The 15,228-nt window shown below is 41.4% G+C and overlaps 1 protein-coding gene across 7 annotated transcripts in view; it reads left to right on the top strand.

The window, feature by feature from the left end:
• The window catches only part of LOC126547453 (protein FAM13B), a 149,606-nt gene that overhangs the window by 108,618 nt on the left and 25,760 nt on the right, over positions 1-15,228 (top strand). For 5 of the 7 annotated variants that reach the window (XM_055062992.2, XM_055062994.1, XM_055062993.2 and 2 more), the window contains exons 3-9: positions 2,998-3,134; positions 6,147-6,267; positions 8,488-8,671; positions 10,720-10,929; positions 12,629-12,812; positions 13,365-13,545; positions 14,357-14,454. In XM_055062992.2, coding sequence (XP_054918967.1) covers positions 3,118-3,134; positions 6,147-6,267; positions 8,488-8,671; positions 10,720-10,929; positions 12,629-12,812; positions 13,365-13,545; positions 14,357-14,454 — 995 coding nt within the window. In that variant the 5' untranslated portion in view covers positions 2,998-3,117. The remainder of the gene's footprint in view (positions 1-2,997; positions 3,135-6,146; positions 6,268-8,487; positions 8,672-10,719; positions 10,930-12,628; positions 12,813-13,364; positions 13,546-14,356; positions 14,455-15,228) is intronic. The other 2 variants (XM_050195460.2, XM_050195457.2) reach the window with 2 other exon arrangements.

Raw genomic sequence — 15,228 nt, 5'->3', positions numbered from 1 at the left:
TAACTTTACTTGTGATTTCTAACACTAGAAATTGAAAACATTATTGTTTTTTGTATGCACTGTAGCAGTAATTTGAAAATAGACAGTGTTCTCAAGTCAGTATGGCATTTTATTTTTTACCTCGGGGGTGGGTTTGTCGCACATTTTATGAATTGCGTTTGCATGTTTGTTGACTGCTTACCTTACAGCAGCCCGTTTTAAACTTGTCGTACTTCAGCAGAAAATTGCTTCTGAAGTAGATAAAGCAAATAATTTGCAACGTATTGGGTCGGCTTTCTTAAATGTCAAGAAGCTACACAATTTCAAATGAACTAAAAGCGGAGCCATGCTAGCCCAAGCTATTTGGCTTGCTGGTACATGTGCAGAAGCTCCGCAGGCTCCACTTCAATAGCTTTTCACTCGCAGTAAGGAAAGTTGTCCTCAAGGGTATGGCACAATGCGAAGGCTTAATAGTGTCAGCGTTGACCGACCAGTAAGCACATCATTGTAGCTTTTTTCACATGGTAAACACCGAGATTTGTCCCTCGTTTGCCATTTCTTTCGCAGCAAGATGGGTAGTTGCGGCAAGTTACTGCGTATGCACCTTTAAATGTGCATCACCACGACCTCACGCTGGAAGTACCCTCTAACAGCACTATAACTGCATCTTCAGACGCTTGCGCGATGGCCTTCATATAGCATGACACTGTTCAGTGCATGAGTTCACTTATAGGCAATGCGTCAATACAGCAGGGCTCAGGCCTCCTCTCACTGTACTTGATGAAAAAAACGAAAAAAAGATAACACGGCATTAGTTGTTAGGCATTAGTAGGTTGTCACTGGATCGCCGCCATTTCTAGAAAACGGCGCATGTGGCAGAATTGTGTATGGTGTGACCACTACTAATGCATGGGGCCACGTTCCTATGTGAGAGATGTGGGCAGCTTTGTCTCGGTTCTTTAGCTGCAGAGAGACTGCAAGGGTTATAGGTTCTTTCTATGTTCTGATATTGGATCACAAAGTGCAAGTGACAACAATCACAAGTGTGTGGACAGAAATACAGAATAAGGGAAGAGTTCATGTATGTCATTGTGCGTTAAAAGTAAGTAGGGCCTTTTTCTTGTAAAAATATTGTGTTCAGGATTAGGGAGGCGGCATGTAACAAAAATATCTGTAGCAAAAAGTTTTGCCATTTAAAACGAGTTTTGATGTCGTGTATTTATCAGTGCACCAAGACATGGCTGAATGGGATGATAGCTTCTGAGGTTTTGCTTTGTGTTCTCAAGTGGTGGGTGTTTCGCCTATAAGCAGGACTAGAGTTAAGAGAGAGTGATGAAGTGTATGAAAATGAATGTTGTTGAGGGTCATCTCATGCAAATACAAGCATTTCTTCCCAGTTTGTCAGCTATATAACTATATTATGTAGAGCTTTAGATATTGAACATGAAACAGCACAGGAGATATATAGTCTGCAATGGTTTCAGCAGATTGCAGCAACAGCCATAAGCAGAACTCCTAGCGTCACGGGAGATGCTGATACTGTAAAATGCTTGAATTTATCGTTAATGAAGGGCACTTGGAAACACAGTGTACAGATGCAAATAAAAATGCTCTCTCTTCAGTAAACAAAATGATGTCTGTAGTAACATAGTTACAAAATGGAAAGGTAATCTTATTTGTATTAAATGACCACATGTAGCATGCTGAACTGCCTGCTCACAATATTTAATTTGTGTGGCCTATGAGTCACAGTAGCTAGGAAGGTATGACTCTATTTCTGCACATTGGAAGCTTCCTTAACCTTGCCTTAGCTCTTTGTCTCATAACCACTGTGGGGCATCTTTCTGTATATACATTTGTTCATTTAATTAATGTTGTATCATGAATGACCCTTGATTTGTAGGTTTGATATTTTGTCTTTTTGGTCTAACCTTAAAATCTGCAATAATTTGCAATGACCAAATTTTGATAAGTGTATTTACCTATTACATATTTCTACACAGGGGTGAATTGTTTGTGGAACCAGTTTTTTGGGAAATTGTAGGCCATTTACGAATGTCGCAGAAGTGAAGTACATGCAAAATGATTACAAACTACACACACGCACACACAGACAGATATATATATATATATATATATATATATATATATATATATATTTAATGGAATACATTGATTGTCAGCTGATGTGCTGACCACGGATGCAGTATTACAGACATTGCTTGCCATATTAATTTCTGTAGGTATTACACACATTGCAATTCTTCAAAGCAGTATGGAAGAGAGAAAGAGAATTTTTTCAGTGACACATCATTCATGTTTACATAACAAATTTTACGATATTTACCACAAATAAACTGTTTACTCTAATTCACTAATTAAGCTTTTTGTTAATGACTATAAGGTACGCACTGCAGTTGCACAACCGAGGCCGGTCACTGCTCAGCGCATCAGGCACCCGAGACTATAATATAGTAAATGGCAAGTAAAGAACGCAGGAGAATTTCCTCTCAAAAATGCACGATGAGCCTGCTATTTATGCTTCCACGTTTCAAGGTTATAGTTCCCTTACAAATGCCACTGGCACTAAGAGGAAGAACCCTAGTGGTTCAGCAACAATGAGCACAGAGAACTAGGTGGAACACCATTGTATTTCATGCATATGTTATGATGACACACACACGAACAGCCAAAATCTCGCATGTTTGGGCATTTAAGAAGACAGTCCACCGCACAAACGGGTCGTCTGAAAGGGGAACTTGGAGTAGGATTTCACTACCTTTGTGGAGGCATAAGGAGCGGTCCCCACCAACCACTGGCACTAATCGGACGCCTCTACCTCCCTGATCCATTCCGGCTGAGCGTGTGGGGGCATAAAGTACTTCCTTGCCAATACCCGCTCCCCATTTTTGTGTATGTGCACACCACACACTGTTTATGTGGTGCCACTTGTCTTGTCTGTCCTTCTTTGTGTGTGTGTGTGTGTGTGTGTGTGTCAACTTGCGCCCCTCTTTCTAGTAGCACTGTCGAGATGGACCAGGAAAGACTGAATGGTCGAGATGTACCAGGAAAACTGCGACATGGATACAAAGGATAAGAAAGGAGAGGGGGGCTACAGACGAGGTGATTCGCTGGCACATGGAAAGATGTTTCTTGTGAGGGACACTTGCTGCTACATTCTTGACCTGTAACTTACTATAGCATCAACTTCATGAGATCTGACCACAAACTTGAAGCACTATGTTCTGGCATTACACTTAATGCTTTCCCAGGAAGCCTTCCTTATGCACTGCAGGGTAATACTAGGTTGAACTCCCGTGTATTTTATGGCATATGTTGTGGGCTCTTGAAGCTAGCCTTAGGATTCTTACCTAGTGGACATGCCTTAAGCACTGACTGGCTTCACTTGTGCAAGTGTGACCATGTGCACTACAGTAATTCACTAGACATTTAATGACTTAATTTTGGCAAATTACTGATAATCAGTGATTGTAAGATTTTTTATGCCCACAGACATAATGATGTGTCTCACACAGACACACACAAAATGTTCTCTCTGCTGCACTGTTCTAATACCCAGTATATGAAGTATGTATGTTCATGCAAAATCGTGGTGTCATTTCTTAAAAGAGCTTGAGTTTCTCATACAGCCACTTCTAGGGACTCTGCAATTTATGCCTAGAAATAAGCATAATGAGTGCTGTACAATTCACAGATACGAGAGCAAATCACAAAGTCATTGCCCCTATCTTTTATTAGCCAAAATAAGGTACATAAAGGTAATTACAAATATGCATACTATTCTATGTATATTACACTACTTTCCCACATAGTCCCCACACCGGTTCAGAAATTTGTCCCATCGCAGCACTAAATTTGAGATGCCCCTGTAGTAGAATTTGTCCAGCTGACTGTAGAACCACCGTCGGACTGCTCTTTTGGCTTCATCATTGCACATGAATTGCTGTCCTGCCAGGAACTTCTTCAGCGGACCAAAAACGTGGAAATCACTAGGGGCGAGGTCCGGACCGTATGGTGGGTAGTCCAGACTCTCCCAGTTGTCGTCAGTCAGTGACACACATGGTCCCCCCCCCCCAAAACTCTCAATGTCATGCAAGTCTTCACAGTCTTTTGATAACTCCCAACACCACCACCACCTCGCACTTCTCAAAGCGAGACACCTTTCCCCATACGTGGGGTGCATTTCCCTGTGGATTTCGATGGACGCTCCTCCCTTACTCCATAGAAAACGAATCGCACTTTGTTGCTTGTAGGCCATGAATGTGTGAAGCACAACCGCCACCTTCAACAACTGACAGCAGCGCCATGCCACGGAGCTATAGGCATAATAAGGCCAGGCTGGCTCAATAAAGGTCCGCTGCTGGGAATAGATATGTTGACTTCGGCTGAAAATTTGGCTGAAAAAAAAATAGGGGCAAAGACTTTCTGATTCGCCCTCATATATACTCAATTGTAGTACAGATGCTTTAACAGGCAGAAGTAATTACCTTGACTTTTCTCTCCCCCACTTATCACCTGGCAATACTGTATTCAAGGAGAAAATTTATTTCTAGCTTTGCATCTGTCGAGTCTCTCAAAGTGTATAGGATGTTTATAGGCGAATGTCCTTAGGAATGTATTGCTGCGAGGAGTGATTTACAATGTGCAGACACATGGCTACTGGGAACTGAATGAATATGTTTCAATAACAAAAAAGTGAATTCGCAAAGAAATCTGTATGGTTGTGCTAAACTGAAGGCAGCAATTGTAAATGAACCATTGGTAGAGGTCTGCACTACAAAGTTGCTGTTGTAACATTTTTACATGTAACATTTGCATGGTCAGTAGCCTTACCTACTTATATTGCACTCTTTCATTTATGGCCTCTTTGTGGCTCCCTACAGCTAATCATGAATGAGTGTGCTCATTCTCTGCTCGTTGCTCACTGAATCAGCCTTGCGCATTGTGTTACTTTTGCTTTTGTTCTGTATAGTTGAACAATATTAATTTTGGAATATTTATGGCTGTACATTGGTTTAATGCGTGTGGTGTAGTCATTATCAGGTATTGAGCTTGTTTGTTGAACGCCCACTCGTTATAAAAAGCGATTCTGTACTGTGGCAGCATATGGGGGGGGGAAACAAAGAGTTAGTGCTCTTACGTGCACTCGTAATACTGGCGACACCTTGAGGTGACGAGTTAACTTCTCAAGCTACTCAAAGCTCCCCAGTAGCACAGGAAGCAAGGCCCATAGAAGACCCACTCTGCCTCACGTGGGTGCTACACTGGGCCCACTTCCAGTTCTACCGAAGCTTCTGAACAAGTGACCTTTGCCTCCCTTGTACCTACTGTTTCATAACTAATGTTGTTAGAGTAACATTTGCACTGCACTAAAGGCTATTCGTGAATAATACGCACTGTTGCCATATCCTTGCCATGAGATTCTGCAATCGAGTGCCTATAAAAGAAAATTTTGCCCCTTCCTATGACACAAGCAGGCATGTGGGGTATTGCTTGCTCCAGATTGTATAGTCATTTATGTGACAGGGAGACAAGGCACAGTCATTGAAATGCATCAGTCCATATGAGGTTCATCTCACTGCTTGCTGGTGCGTAAGCTTTTCGAAAGGCTTTGGACATATTCCCTAGAATGGACATCAGCCAGTTGAGCACCCTCTCTCACTTGGGACAGAGTCAAGGAGCTCCACATTTCACTGGCTGTCAGACTGGATCCTCGCCAGATTGAGCTGCCATCCGATTGAAGTGAATTGTGCCAATGAATATGACCTTATTCATAGGCGGCCCTTGCATGACTTTTTCCTGCCTTTGGAGTGTGCTGAAGAGAGCTGTTATGGCTGCAGACGCTGGACTTATAGCGGGTTCTGATGGTAGGAAGTGTACATTTGCTTTTGTTTTTTTCTTTCTGCTTAATGTGAGAACTTGGGGAAATATCCACACCAGTACTTTTTTTTAACAATTACTTGTCCAAAGACACAGGCCAATGTTGGCAACTGTGATTGAACACAGGTGCTAAATTTAATCATGTGGTGATGGCGCAGTAACATGCACAGTGCATGTCATTTATTGACCATGCCACTCAAACTTTAATGGAGCAGCTATTCGGGAGTTGCACAATTCTGACCTTTCCTTTGTCTTCTTCCTGAAAGTCAGGCGCAGTGGACGGCGGCTGCCAGGCTGGCCTGTGAGTTGGAACGCCACAGCTTGAGGATGCGCAAACCCACTTTTTGCACAGACGTCACAGTTGCTGAAATGACCTCGGCTAATCAGGTAAGGCAGCACGTGCCATGGCGCATGAAGCAAGGATTGAAGAAATGCAATAATTGGGCAAATGCAAACTGAAGAATTCTTTACCATTGAAAACTAAAAGCTTTTGTGAATTGACCATGTGACATGAAATTGTACCATGGTAATTCAGCAGTGTAAACATCTTCCCACAAAAGCTCCTAGGGCACAAAATCCACAAGAAAGGTTTTACCATCTTTTCTGCCTGAGTATATAGAGGGCTGTCAGGAGGTTCACTCTGCACTTGTATGTAGGGTGTTGTGCAGTGTATCTGCCGATTTCAAGGGTGCGTGCCATGAAGAAATTCACTTCAGTCTTTGTGCATTTCTGTTTTGTTATTGATCTTGCCTACCTAGAAATGATTTGTGATGGCTCCCATGTCCTGTGCCCTTTGGTTGCTGAAGCTTTTTCATTTCTTTAAAACACATTATTGGTTACAGCAAGATGGAAAAATATTAAGCCCCTCTAACGTGTACGATAACAGCCTGTGTACCATTGGCTCATGTAATTGGATGAAACTTCAGTGAATTCTTCAGTTTTGTTATAAACGCTGGCTACTTTTCTCAAAGCATTACAGTTCTAAGAAATCTGCTTACAATGGCTGCTTAAACACTAAAGAGAAGCACAATTTAGACAGAGAAAGTGTTCTTTCAAAGCTTTCAGTAATATCACAGTAGGAGGTTGATTACTAGAAAAGAAGAATGAAGGCCAAACTTATTTTTTTTTAATGCTGATATTCTAGTGTGACATCATGGATTTCAAAGTATTTTCCCTCATTTGTGGTGCAGTAAATTTTCTCGAAACTTGCCAACTTCAGTCTTTGGCCTCCTATAGAGTATAGTGTAGGCCATCTTTACCAATAGGATTACGAGGTCAGAGCAGCTGGTGTCAAAATTTATGACATCACTGCGAGCTGGTGTAGGAACTTTGAGGGAGTGTCGCCACTTGTCACTCATTTTTCATGTTTTCTGGCTTATCAAGCCTTCTTTCACATAGAAGTGGCATTTTTGGTATTGCAGAAGCATAATTTACCCGTGCAGTTCAGCTTAGTTTTCTCTTTAGGGTCTTTCATAACACTCATTCATGTTTGTGTATAGTTGTTCTGTAGCAGCATAAATTTGTTTTTGGATAAAAGCTGTATCTTTATAATGTAAAATATGAAAAAAAAAGATTCACAGACTAAGCATGCTATAAAATCATGTCTATAGATCCTGTGTCACTCTGGTTGCACATTTCAGTCGACATATACAACTCAACTTTAGCTCCTGCGTCACTGGATGTCATGATGAGTAGTTAAGGCAGAAAGCTGGGCTAGTTTATTTCAGTTACAGTGCCCATGCTGTTTTCTTTTCCCAGCACTGTAAATATGTCGGCCTACTCATAATGAGTACAAACATTCAGCGTATTGTGGTTTGTTCTGTATATCTTAATTTGATACTTTTATTTAGAGATAATATGCTTTTTATTTTGTTAGGCCGCTTGAGGCTTTGACGTTTGAAAATTTTGGGATGGCTAAGGCTTAGATTTTATTCCAGTAGTCTGTGATGGGCTCTACACCTATTCAATACCTATGAATGGATAGAGTTGGAGCATGTTTTGCTATTGCATTATTTTATCAGCAAGGATTTTAAATTTTGGCGATATATTTAAAACAAGACTGTGCTTTGAAGGAGTCGGTGAAGGTGTGAAGGCAACAAGAAAAAGTAATTCCGCATCCTTCCCACTTGGTACTGTGTGTAAAGAAGCTGTTATATATAACTTAGCAGCCATGACCCATATTTTTTTTATGCTTAGTGCAGTTATGTTTAAAATAGCTTAATATCTTGGTAGCCTGGAAATTATAACCAACAGCTGTCCTAAAGGCTGGGGATGGGTGTGTGTGTGGGAAGAGACTACTGCAGATGCTTCTTTTTCTTTGCCTTTTTTTTTTTTTTTTTTGGCAAGTCTGACTTGGGTGTCATGTTGTGTAAATGAAGAGCCAACATTGTGAGTGGCACATGATATCTTATGTCAAGCTCAAGATCTGCCTTGTCAGTTCTAAAAACAGAAAACCTCACTTGGAAATTCCCAGGGCACATTTCTGAGCTAGCAGTCTGCTTGTTCGATCGTAGATTTGTGTTCATGTGACAGTATGCCATTAGTTGTGTGAACAGTATACGTTGCACACGCTCTTTCACTGAAAGTACTGGTACTGGCCGATTGCAGAATATAGAAGTGTGCGGGGAGAGCCGCATGGAACGGGTGCGCAAGCTGCTAGGCTCACCACATGCCCGTCGCAAGTCTGGTACTCTGGCACTTCGCATCTTTGGCGCACCTCTCGACTCCCTGTCACAACATGGCTCAGTGCCATTTGTGGTTGTCCGCCTGTGCCAGTACATAGAAAAGACAGGTAAGGAGAGGTTTTCTTGTCTTCCTTGGTATGATTGGGTATGTGTGAAACGTCTAGCTACAAATGCCACATGCAATGGGTGCCTTGCATATGTATGGTAATAGCTGCATGTGAAACCTTCTTATTGGTTGCTCTAATGATCTAAAGGTAAAAATCTGTGTGAAGTGCAATTCAATGCAATATTTACAGAGCGAAATCAGCTATAGCAACAAAATTGACTGCACTGTACATGATATGCTGTAAATTCTTTTGTATGGCAATGAAGTGTACATGAGAGAGCAGATCACAGGTACACAAGCACAGGATCTGGCTTGTGTACCGCATTTCTTTCTTTCATTAATTCTTCCTTTCTTTCTTTCTTTCCTTCTTTCTTGCTTACACATCCTTTTGATTATAACACAATCTTGCAACATATTCTTTCAAAACAATTTGATTACAACTCAATTCTAACCAGCATCTATTTTCCTGAAAAACAGGTCCTAAAATTTGCCTGTAAGTTGCTACAATGTTATTCGAAACAAAAACTGCATTTCTCTCATTGGTAACAGTCCACCGTGGGATCCTGTGTCATCATCATTGTCATCATAAGACAACATATAGTTAAAATTTCGCTGTAGTTTGTTTCGCAATGACACGTCACTGTCATTACAAAAGCTAATTTAAAAGAAAAGTTTTTTTACATGCTGAAGCTAATGCCCACAGAGCCATGTTGTGTGTTTTTTGCATTCTGGAGGGGACTTGTATATATTGCCCGACGAACTGGTGATGTATAAATGTTGAAGAAATAAATAATGCTTAACACATGTTGCAGTTCACCCATAGTGACTAAAACCTTAAGTGTGAATAAATTTTGTTCTGCGATGGTAAATTCTGCACAGTTTATTTTTGTTTCTGAACATGAAAATTTAGGTCATGATGCCTATTTTGTCATAAGAATCCGGTGCGCATTATTTCCCTACGTTGAACCCAGAAAAGTTGGGTGGGTGTCAGAGGAGGAGGAATAAACATTAGCAAATAACTGGGTGGGCAAGACTCCTTGACCTAGGGGGGGCATTAAAATTAAATAATTATTGTATGTCTGCTTTGCATCGTTTGAAAGAATGTACCGCAAGCTATACTGTGCCAGAAAGTTTTTTGAGCAATACGTCGCAAGCCACCTGCACAAAGGCAACAGGGCTTGGTGGTGGGTGAAATGAGGATACCCATACTTTTCTTGCATGCAAAGAAAGATATAATGGTGTTTGTGATGTTCAATATTAGTAGCAAAAAATGACTGTTTATTTTATTGTCCTTCGACTGTGAATTAGTTGGTTAATTAATATTAAGTACAAGGAAGAGCGAACAATAAGAATAAATACCTTACAAGCACGTGCAGTGCATTCCAGTGAGACGAAACTTGTTTAAATTAAACTTCTAGCATTTGGAATGTGTGTGCCAACTTTGGTTGGCCACCCAGAGGCACAGTGATTACATACTTCAGTTGAACATAACTGTTTTATATGTGAAAATTTCTGAAACAGAACTTGTAGAAAGACTGCCATGGCCTTCTCACCTGCTGTGTGCACTAAAGGATTTTGGAAGTGGTACTGTGTGATAAATGTAATATTAGCAGGTAAAAACAAATGTCCGTGTGCAACTGTGGGCTTGAAAAACTTTCCGAAACTTAGCTTTCCTGCATGGCTTGACCCTTATGAGCAGGGTGAGCCAGTGTGGTAATCATCTTAGTAAAGAAAAAGTGATATTTCAGTTGGGATTTCACAACTCTATTGATTGACAGAGCTGCAGGAAAGTTCCAAATTGCTTCCAGCTCATAGTATGGCTGCTTGTAGTGATACATGGTAAAAGGGCAGAAATTCAGTGCTAAATATTTACATTTGCGCTTTAAACTTGAAAAGTGCTTTTAGTGACAAAAATATATACTATGATTAAGGGTATATAACATAGTTCTCTGAACTACATTGTTCATCATCATGCAGCCCTGCAAATTAAGCCAGTAACTTATTGTGGCTGCGACTGAAAGTGCGATTCCAGACATGATTTTGTTGCAGGCATGGGACAGGAGGGCCTCTTTCGGGTGAGCGGCAATGCCCGTCTGGTTGAGAAGCTACGCTGGAGCTTTGACCAGTCAGGCGACGCACCTCTGGAGGCCGAGGGGGATGTAGCAGTGGCTGCTGCCCTGCTTAAGCTACTTTTCCGTGAGCTGCCCGAGCCTTTGGTGCCCACGGACATGCATCAAGCTTTCCTGGATGCCATCCAGGGTGAGTCTGTGCAAATGCTGGAAGGAAAAAATTGGGTGCTTGCCTGAGGTAAACAACATGGTATTGTAGTGCAAAAAAAACTGGAAAAGAAAGGTTCTAAGGGACAGACAGAAGAGAAAGAAAGATGACGCTACTGTTCCTTGTCGTTCAGCGAACACTAACTCGTCCAAGAATAAATTATTGTGCTGAGGTAGTAAAGTTTAGCTTTTGGCTTTTGCTTTATTCTCTTTATAAGGTTGTGCATTGAGACTCTGACAGCATTTGCAGGAGTCCTTGTATGTATTGCTCTGTTATGCTAATTAACTCCTAATTACTCCCTAATTACTCCTAAATCCTGCTAATTAGTTCTTGACGGTAGCAAAAAGAAAATGCTTGAGCATTAGAGGGTGGGAAGCTTAATTGACTGGTTTTATTTTCTGATAGCTGCTTTTGGGCTATAAGGAGTGCTAAAGAGTAGGTCGCCAGATTACTCCTGACCACCTGGGAGCTCATAACATACAAAAAGACTCAATACACAGTTACTTCTATCTTCTTTCTTCATTCAAATGCAGCCATTACTGCTGGAATCGATCTCATAAGCTTATTTTCGGTAACAGTATAAATTAACTGCCAAACCACAAAGACTGGTAATTAACCCTTTCAGGGTCGATTTTTTTTGCCATATGCGACTGCCCAGGGTAGATTCCTTTATTGCAGATTCCAATTCTTCTGAAGGACCTATTGCGAAAAAAATTTACCATAATTATTCTAGGGTGACCGTAAAGTGAGAAAAAAATATTTTGCATTGGTATATATGTACTGTTTATTCATGAATAACAACAATAAATAAAGGAACTAAACTTATTAGAATTAAAATTTTGATGCATTGTTATCACATAAGGCTTAGAAAATGCACACACGAGAATATTTCGCAAGTGTCAAATGTTCCTGCTCTTACACTAATATTTACATCCATAGCGTAATCGAACGGCATAGGTGAGCGCACTAAAAAAAACTGTGTGGTTGTGTGCCCGTCAAAAAAGCAAAATGTGCGACAAGCTTCCGCTAATCTTCATCATTTCGCCAACCAGAGGCCATTAGTTTTCGCAAGTCTCCAAGAAAAAAATAAAGGAAAAGGAAACGCATGCACGGCGGCATCCTTCGTATGCTCACCCCTGTGAACACTAAACGAGCGAGAAACAGGCGGCCGCCCTTTGAGCCTTTGATCGATTAGTAACGAGATAGCCATCAGTTTTGCGAACGCAAGAAGCCGAAACCGCTTGCGGAACAAAATCTAAACCACCGCCCGCCCATGCGCGCGCCAATGCACAAGTGGTAGTGTATAGACGTGCCAGAGCAAACTAGCTCTAAAACAAACCGTGCAACAAAAACTGAGAGAGGGAAGCGCGAGAAAAAAATTTCCTGTATTCCCACATGGTGGCAGCACATGCAAGAAAAGAAAAGGTTAGGAAATTGGCACGCATTTTAAACCTACAGACGGCGCTGTAAATATATGGCATCGACGATTTTCGGACTTGCTCGTGGCGCCGTATATTTACGTCATTGACCTTGAAAGGGTTAAGGGAAGTAGTATTTTGTCTGTCTGCATTATTCTCTTTTTTTTTTTCTTTGTCCACCGATAGGGTGCCTATAATTAACAGACTGCTAGTGAAATTGTTTGCCATAGTTGCACTCACCAGTTCAAATGGTCCTTCTGCAGCCACTGTGCATGACAGAGAAGAGTGCACACGACGCCTCAAGTGCCTCGTGGAGCAGCTGCCGCCAAGCAACTTTGCCGTGCTCAAATACCTCTGCCACTTCCTGAGCCGAGTGGCTGAGCTGGAGGAGCACACACGCATGAACCCCAGTGCCCTTGGCATTGTCTTTGGACCAAACCTCTTCAGGTGGGCTTTTCATTGCAGAAGTGCTTAACTATTCTAGTCACACTGTGCATTCAGCACAGCATGTGAACAGAAAACATGCTTTTGTTTTCGACCTATTTCACATGTTCCTTGTTCTTTTGCTTTTGTCCATAGCGTTGTCTGCTGTTGTACATAAGGGGAAGCTCGGAGACAATAGAATTTGTTTGTGCTGAAATTTATGCAGTTAAACAGAGTGGCATCGTTTTGGAAACTGGTTCAAAATGTTCAGTAATGTACACAAATTTTGCCAGATATATAGGGAATGTCTGCATTGAAATTTTTTTTTTTTTTTTTGTATGCCTGTGTGACTCGAAAGCTTACATCTTATGGTGGAAAATTGTGCCCAGCTTTTAATGTAACCATAGCTGAAGAACTTGATTGTGATGCATTGTTGACACAATGTCATATGCATTTGTGCCTTTGCGTGGCTGTCATTTGTTTTATTTTGAGCCATCAGACTAGGAGTGCTACCTACTTTGCTCCCATTTTGCTGCTGGGGCTGTAAAATTGTATGTTTTTTTTGCTGCTCACCAGGTTCAATGAAGACCTGCAGGGCTTAAAAGAGCAGGCTGTCACCAACCAGGTGGTGACATATTTCATTGACCACTACAATTCCATCTTCGAAGGTGATGCAGAGCTCTCATGCACAGCTGATGCTTCCATGAACATTCAAGGTGGCAGCACCGGCACCAGTAGCAAATGCAGCGGAAGGATGGTGAGTGTAGCATCGGCTATTGCGACAGCAAATGTTTACAGAACACGGATGCAGTGAGCACATGCATCCTGGCATTTAATGTAGAGCCTTCAGTGCTGTGCGCAACTGTTGGACTGCAGTTTCATGGCCTGCCTAGCCAGGCCACAAGAAAGATTTTTTTCTCACAAGTCCTGTGTTCCTAAAACTTATACAGTTGGGTGCATGATCAGAATCATCTACTATGTAAAAGATCCATCTTCGCCAACCCATCAATATATTATACCTTGCTTGTCAACAGTGTTCGCATTAATAGTAGTTTGGACTGCAAACCTGTTTCATAATTCTGGTCTCTAGCACACGCAGAGTGGCACAGTCATGCTGGCTTTCACTTTGTACTTAAGAGCGCCCATTATGAGTTCGGACACCTTGAACCAACAAAGGCCATGCTTCCTTTGGAGCAAAAGGTCAGGATAATCATGGCCGGGCATATTAATACTTTATATGTCACAGGGAATCCATAGAATAGACCGAAAGACTGTGCGCTCTCCTTCACCGTGGTGTAGACCATCAAAGCTGTAGTCAGCAAGGTTCTACGGTGTGTTGGACAGTTTTACATGCTGGTGAGGGATTGGCAGCTTGTAAAGCTAGCATGGCTACTATTGTTCTGTTCTGCTAAAGCATGTAAGCGTGTATTGCGTAGCTGTTGCACCTAAAGGCCAGAATAGTTGAGGAGTTTGTGGATGTAGATGTTTGGAGAAGTATTAAGAACTTGCGGACTTGTAAAGAAAATCTGATACCAATGGAAACTCATGTAGTTCCTCTTGTATCATAGATGCAGCCCCTTACTGTTGTCATTCCTCCGTTGGATGAAGCCATGCTGGCGCTGAAACAGGATACACTTAGTGCGGTGCCTACGCTCATGATTGACAGGTGAGTATTGTGTACCATCTACCGCCATGTTCACATGACTACTGCAACATTTTTCAAGTGTTGAATATTAAGAAGGCTGGGTTATCAGTATGGAAACTTCCTTGGAAAGAAAAGGGTTGGGGAGACTCTAAAACAAGAACATTCTTTATGGCCTTGGCGTGCAGGCTCAAATTTAGAAGTGCTTTATTTGTATAGGTTGCAAATACAAATTGAGTGCTTTGTTCCTTGGTTTCCTACTGCATGCCTTGATTGTAGACTTGATGCAGAGATTCACTTCTTTCTGTATTGAGAGGAAAACGCAATTTTTTCTGGCTTCCATGTGCTGAAAGCTTGTTGTGAACAGCTATGCCTCAAGAGCACAGTTGTAAGTCGCAACATTTATGTGCTTTATTTTGGGTTGCCTACTCTTGTTTGGTAGATTATTGGTTATTGATTATTGGTTAAAAAAGCAGGCTTCTTTCTTTAGCTTTCTCTAGAGGTATATTTTATGACTCCCATTTCTCGCGTGGAATGTCTTGTTCATTTGAGCTTCAGCTCTTCGTTATGCTTTCTTTTTTTTTTTTTGCCAGCAGTAAATGAATGAATGTATGGTTTTTATTGGTGCAAGGGCCAGGTATGGCCACAGAGCGCCATGCCAGTTTTAGTGACTTCACAGTGTAGTGATGGATTCTATGAAGTTGAAGTGACGTGGCTGTAAAGCAGCCTAAAAAAAATAGTCGCTGTAAAGTGCGTAAAATCTGTGTGTAATAAAATTATGACAACGATTAATGACGT

The sequence above is a fragment of the Dermacentor andersoni genome, chromosome 1 (genome assembly GCF_023375885.2).
Source record: "Dermacentor andersoni chromosome 1, qqDerAnde1_hic_scaffold, whole genome shotgun sequence".
Classification (NCBI taxonomy): Eukaryota; Metazoa; Arthropoda; class Arachnida; order Ixodida; family Ixodidae; genus Dermacentor; species Dermacentor andersoni.
This window is presented reverse-complemented; position numbering and strand designations above follow the sequence as displayed.